Genomic DNA, 6729 nt, shown 5'->3' with positions numbered 1-6729 from the left:
CTGTCTGTCTCTCTCTGTCCCATCTGTCTCCTTTCCACACCCGTGACTCACTCTCCTCCTACTCCTGCGAGAGTGAAACGCTGATGAGATGCTGATCCATATTCAGATTCTCTCTGTCTGTTTCTCTTCTATAAATGTCACAGAAGGTTCTCCAACCATCAGGGTGGCACTCGTCAATGGTGAACTTCTTGCTTGCTTTCTATCTATCCATCTACGTACATAGATAGACAGATAAATAGATAGATAGATAGATAGCCATGATCATGGTAGTAGCAGCTGCTGCTAATATTAGCGGCAATAATGCTAGTTGCTTATCATATGCTTGGAGGGATCAGGCGGTCTCCAATGGGGTCCTGCAGGGTGACAACCCCACTCACTTCGCCTTACCCCTCCTCATCATCCAGATCGCGGTAGTCCTGGCTACCACTAGATCCATGGCCTTCTTTATCAAACCCTTCCATCAGCCCCGTGTCCTGGCGGAAGTCATTGTAAGTTTAGTGTCGCTCTATCTACACATCTCATGATCATGCATGCACTACTCTGCTCTGTGCCCTCTCTACTTTACCTTGGAATGTATGTATGTATGTGAATGTATGTATGTAGTATATGTATAGAGTCAATAATGTGTATGAATAATGTTGTGTTTTATATAATTCTATAGGGCGGCGTGCTTCTGGGGCCTTCGGGATTGGGAAGGAACGGAGCGTACCTGGAGGCGGTGTTCCCAAAGCAGAGCCTGACCACCCTGGACACGGTGTCCACACTGGGGCTCCTCTTCTTCTTGTTCATGGTGGGGCTGGAGCTGGACCTGAAAGAGATCCGGAAGTGCGGGCGGAACGCGGTGCTCACAGCCCTCTCGGGTGTGGCCGTCCCTTTCGTGGCAGGCGTCGCCGTCTCCATCCTCATCCACCGCACCCTCTCCCCATCCGCCAAATTTGCGCCCCTCGTTGTGTTCGTTGGCGTCCCCATCTCGATAACCGCATTCCCGGTGCTCGTGCGAATCATGGCGGAGCGCAAGCTCCTGGGCACGGAGCTCGGCAAGATCGTGCTCCCAGCCGCCGCCATCAACGACGTGTGCGCATGGGTCTTGCTCGCCGTGGGCGTCGCCCTCGCCGGCCCGAGCTCCAGCCCCGCCACTCCCGCCTACGTATTGCTCCTAGGCCTCGCGTATGTCATGTTCATGCTCGTCATTGCGCGGAAGGTCATGGTCAAGATTGCGCACCGGGCTAGCGGCGAAGAAGGGTCGGTGAAAGAGATCTATGTGTGTGTCACCATGGTGGCCGTGCTCGTGGCCGGGTTCACGACCGACGCCATCGGCATACACCCCTTGTTCGGGGCCTTTGTCTTCGGGCTGGTTGTGCCCAAGGAAGGCAAGTTTGCCCAGATGCTCACCGAGAAGATCGAAGACTTTGTGACCGTGTTGATGTTGCCACTTTTCTTTGCTTCCAGTGGATTGAAGACCAATCTTGGATCCATCGATAGTGCGAGGGCCGTGGGTCTACTCGTGCTCCTTGTGCTCACGGCTACGGTCGGCAAGATCTCTGCGACAGTAACGGCCGCATTGTTGATGAAAATGGACCTACGCAAAGGCTTTGCTTTTGGCTTTCTTATGAACACCAAGGGCCTAGTGGAGCTCATTGTCCTCAACATCGGCAAGGATATTGGGGTAAGTAAAATCCATGGGCTCATCTTTTACCTTCTTTAGTCTGCCTCACTCTCACCTCTTAAAGTAGACGGACAGCGTTCCCACTAGACCACTGTTTCTTTCAGCATAGATGCTCATAACTTGTGTTCCCATACTCTATGGCATTGCAGGTCTTGGATGACCAGACGTTTGCAATCCTCGTGCTAACATGCTTGATCATACTCTTCTTCACAACCCCGGCCGTGATGGCACTATACAAGCCCGCACGGAATCCGTTGCCCTACCTCAATCGAAAGCTCGAGGGCAAGGATGGGAAACGTGTGGCTGATGCGGAGCTTCGTGTCCTAGCATGTGTCCATGGGACCAAACCCATCCCGGCCTTCGTAAACCTAGTGGAAGCACTTAGCAAGGGTACATGTAACGATAACAATACCAAGAAGCAATTCAAGAAGAATAAGAAGAAAGGTCTCAAGATATTTGCCATGCACCTCCTCGAGCTCTCGGACAGACCATCTTCTATAATGAGCTTGAGTAGAGACACTAACGGCCATGATGAGGACCCCGTTCTTGTGGCATTTCAAGGATATGCTAGGTTTAGTGCGGTGCGTACGAAGTTGTTGAGAGTAGTGTCAGACCTCAGTGACATGCACGAGGATGTGTGCAACATTGCCGCAGAAAAGAGGGCTACCATCATAATCATGCCCTTCAATATCTACATCAAGGATGATGGGTGGTCCATTGAGAACAAAAACCAAGGGTTTAGTGGGGTGAATCAAAGGGTTCTCCAACATGCCCCTTGTTCCGTGGGCATTCTTGTGGATAGAGAACAAGTGTGGGGTTCGGCCCAACTCTCCTCTTCTCCCCCTCACAATATTGTTCATGTAGGCGTGGCCTTCTTTGGAGGTCCGGATGATAGGGAGGCTCTAGCCTTTGCTTGTCTCTTAGCGGAACACCCAAGTCTCGAGGTTTATGTCATGAGGTTTGTCAAGACTAATGGTGGTAGTGACAACGGACTTTTGCCATGTGTGGTAAATGTTGGGGATATTGATGATAGTTGTAGTTTGGGGCTTGATGAGCAAGCTCTGTCTTTAGTGAAGAAACATGTGAGAGTGGTTTACGAGGAGCATGGGTATAATGATGATGAGGAAGTGAGAAGTGCCATGGTGAGGGTTGTAATCACGAGAACAAAGGATTTTGCATTGGTTTTGGTGGGAAAGGGTGGCCACGGATGGGACATTGAGAAGGGAGCAGAGAGCAGTAATTGCTTAGGGGAATTAGGAGTGATGGGGGATGCTTTAGCAAGTGCCCACATAAAATCATCGTTCCTTGTCATTCAACAACATAGATCCCCCACTCTTTCAAATCACAAAACTTAAAACCCATACATATACACGTACATTGTGTGTGTGTGTGTGTGTGTGTGTGTGTGTCTCTCATTGTACATACAAAAATGTTGCATGTGCCTCTTTGTAAGATGCCAATGACATTGTAAGATTCAACCTTCACCTTCTCCTCTTCATCGACCTTCTTGCCAACCGTTACTATACATCCCTGTCCCCCATCCCCCACACTACTAATACTACTACTACTAATATGATGAGATAAGTATTGTTCGCTTATTTTAACATCATTCATGTAGAGCATCCATGTTGTGCACCTTGTTTTCTTTAACGTTGATATTGTAAACAAATTGAAGAAACTTGTAGAATAAACATTAGATTATTTGAAATTCCATAAAGTTGGAACTGAGGCAATTTCACTTTTCAAAGCTTTGTGATTCTATTGGCCTCATGCTTGATCTTAAGACATTTTTGGTGGCTAGTTTAAGCACCACTACTATAAACCCTTGATTGATAAAATGGATTCTATAGAGTTATGGTAATGACATACATTTAAATTGTTAAAAGATTAATCTCTTCCTTAATGAACAATTTTATGGAACCATTACAAGTGTTAGAAATGTTGTGCTAACCTAATTTTAAATAAGAATGAATAACCTATATTGACATTTAATCTTTTGTGTTTGGAAAAACTAAACAAGGCACATACTTAAAATATGTGTCATGTGGGAGGAAATATATACATAATAGTGATAAGCAAGAGAGGTGTGATGCACGTGAATTGAAGGTGAAGTGGAGGGATAATCTCATTAACCACGATGGGATTATCATTAAAACCCATTAACTATGCCACCTTTTTTAAGGGGGCATAGAATTGAGACTTATTAGAAAAGGAAATGGTTAGGTTCCATATATGTACCTACATATTTTGAGTTTATATATCCTTAAGTTGTTATTGTCACTCAATTTTTGGTCATACAAAGATAATGTCCTTAATTCAATGCTATGATTATGATGAATGGCAAAGGTTTTGTTTCATTGCATAGGACAATTCTTTCTAATCCTAGGTGTTAGAACCCTTGTTACATGAACATAATTTTTGTATGTAAGTGTTCAATATATCACCATCCTACTTGACTAGACGAACCTTGAAAAAGCAAAGGTAAAAGCATGCAAATGGTTTTTTATTGAAAACTTTGTAAGACTTTTTTATCGTAGTTCCTATGATGAGATGTGTCTGAAAAGGAACTCTAATGATCATAGATTAGAAATGAATTTCTCTTCAATTGGGTGCTTATAAATTATGAAACGAGGTGAGATATATGACGTGGTAATGAATTAAAACAATGAAATAAAATCAAACCATATGAAAATGTCTTGATAGAATTGTGACATGCTAGAGGAGTTGATAGAGCCTCGAAAGAACTAATTGTGGTAATTCTTTCGAGGGCGTTGCTGTTGACTTTAGGCTGACTCGTGTTTTTCCCGTCATGTTTTGACACGGATGGAGAAAAGCTGAAGTTATCACAACCAACGCCAGACATGAATGCCCATATGCAATTGTTTTAGTTGATCAAAGTGGAAATGCTTTGTCTTTGAGACCATCTATTGATTTTGTCTCACACTTCATTTGCCAAATCAACTACGATGTGTGGACATGTTTTTTATCACTTTTAATACATATTTTGTTAGCTTCCATGTGAATAACATGAAGGATATTACGTTAGGTTGAATGATCTACCCTCTTTGACAAACACTCTTTGTGATGAAGACAAATTTGGGTTGAATGAATTTGCGAAAAAAGGATGGAAAACAAGCAAACAAAAACAAATAGTGCTTCCACTACCACATGCCATATTATTCGACAAGGGAAATATAAAATAAAATCTTAAATTCATTAATACAGCCATTAATTAATAATTTCCCAACTATGCATAAATGTTGGTTGTATTTGTTTGTGTTCAGCCCTCGTGTTTGATAGGTTTTCTATAAAGGATAAGTAGTCGATAACAAAGGATAGGTGTACCAACGTATTTTCAGCAAACAAACGCCCTCCAGCTGAATCAATTAAGCTAATTTGGCACACACTAATAACTACACTGAGAGCTCAATATGAGCGGATTGATGGTACTGATGGTGCTGCAGAATTAATGAGGCTGAATTTAAGAAAGCGGTGGTGTACTACACCGATGGCCACAACAAATGGAATGGATATATGGTGACAATATATAGTACCCAAATGGTTGTTTCGCCCTCCCATTAGTTGAACGGGGGCGTGAAAGAGATGTCATGTGGGATAGTGAATGGAGGTGATGTGTATGAAAGGATGGCTAGAGACACATGTGAAAGTGGGATAAATAAGTGAGATTTCTTATGAAGGATAGGATAGTCTAGGCAAGGCCTACCCAAGAAAGAGATGGAGTTTGTGTATATTTTAACTAATGGAGTATATTCTTTTTTTTGGAAGAAAAAAGGATAGTAAGTGACATAACAATTCAATTAGTTATTGTCTACATTCAAATATCGCGTTGTCATCAACCTATGTTCTTTTCTCAAAACATCTAAAATCACATTCTTTTTTGGTGAATATGCCAAAGTGCTACACTTTTGCTTAATTAATTCTCGAATGCCCCAAACAAACCCTTAAGTTTAGTGAAATGGTGACTAAAAAACCCACTAATAATAAAAAATAGTGTGCTAATGAATCAATGTGATGTTGATAATTAAAATTTTAGCACTAATAAAACATGTACCTAATTATAATGATGTTGAATTAGTGATGTATTGATAATTAAGTAATGTGTCACCAATTAATTAACGAGTGACTAATTTAATAATGCACCTCAATTAACAAAAGATTACTTAATGGATTAGTACTTAGTAAACAATTAACCTTTTTAATTGGCAATGCTTAAAATCTTAACTAAGATTTTTACGTTTACCATTTTTCAATTAGTTAGATAAGGTATGCCAATTTTACAAATACAATGAAACAAAGGGGTATTTTGGAATGATTCCCTTCTTTTTATGAGAGGAGAATACACCATACCAAATCACTAGATGTATTCCATTTTCAATATATGTGTGTGAACGAATCTATGCAATCATGTCGTGTTTTTCCATGCAAAGTCTAGATGAAAATGTAATTGGAGAAGTTCATTGTACCATAGCTTGAAGAAAGATGCCTTTCATGGAGTAATATTAAATAGATATGTGACCTATACTTTTGCGACAACACATTACGTGCTTCTAAAGAAAAACTTGAAAAGCATTGCCTTTATACAGATTCGTGTGATCACCTCATTCAATTTCTAGGATTTAAAACATATGTACATGTGCTATACTACAATGTTAAAGCTTGTGTAACAATGTGGGTTCAAGTTGCAAGGTAGTAGCATCAATACTAAAAGCAGCTTGCCAAATTTGACATTGGCACATTATTCACAATGCAAATTGTGAAATGAAATGATCACTTCATAAGTAGATATTGGAACTTTTACACAACCTACTATTATTACAAAATTTATATATGATGCAAAAGCATACAAACTTATACAAACACACAAGCTTTATCATTCCTCAAACATTTTTAAGTCCACTAATCTATCAACAATAAAGTGTCAAATTATTGGTGAAAGTCTGTATATGATGGACAAAGGCAACATTGTTACATTGTGCTTTGTGTATACATAATGTCTTGTTTTCCATTTGTTTATTTTAGAATTGTAGTATGCAACTCTTAGA

General features: G+C 41.0%; 1 protein-coding gene across 1 annotated transcript; it reads left to right on the top strand.

The window, feature by feature from the left end:
- The first annotated feature begins 242 nt into the window (after positions 1–242).
- On the top strand, positions 243–3383 carry LOC147850647 (cation/H(+) antiporter 19-like). Its single transcript, XM_087336306.1, has 3 exons — positions 243–488; positions 662–1666; positions 1816–3383. Exons 1-3 carry the CDS (start codon positions 258–260, stop codon positions 3019–3021), a joined length of 2442 nt encoding a protein of 813 aa, XP_087192432.1. The 5' UTR covers positions 243–257; the 3' UTR covers positions 3022–3383.
- The last annotated feature ends 3346 nt before the right edge of the window (positions 3384–6729 follow it).

This window comes from Azolla caroliniana, unplaced genomic scaffold, assembly GCF_043228905.1.
Source record: "Azolla caroliniana isolate FFs.n. ecotype wild unplaced genomic scaffold, voAzoCaro1.0.p SCAF_21, whole genome shotgun sequence".
NCBI classification, from domain to species: Eukaryota; Viridiplantae; Streptophyta; class Polypodiopsida; order Salviniales; family Salviniaceae; genus Azolla; species Azolla caroliniana.
The sequence above is the reverse complement of the archived record's forward strand: the minus strand, read 5'-3'. Positions and strand labels throughout refer to the sequence as shown.

Bases quoted from the DNA above. Each gene is read 5' to 3' on its own strand.
- LOC147850647 (XM_087336306.1), top strand. From the start codon at position 258: ATGATCATGGTAGTAGCAGCTGCTGCTAATATTAGCGGCAATAATGCT. The intron at 489-661 runs GTAAGTTTAGTG...ATAATTCTATAG, and splicing joins GTGTCCTGGCGGAAGTCATT to GGCGGCGTGCTTCTGGGGCC. The intron at 1,667-1,815 runs GTAAGTAAAATC...ATGGCATTGCAG, and splicing joins ACATCGGCAAGGATATTGGG to GTCTTGGATGACCAGACGTT.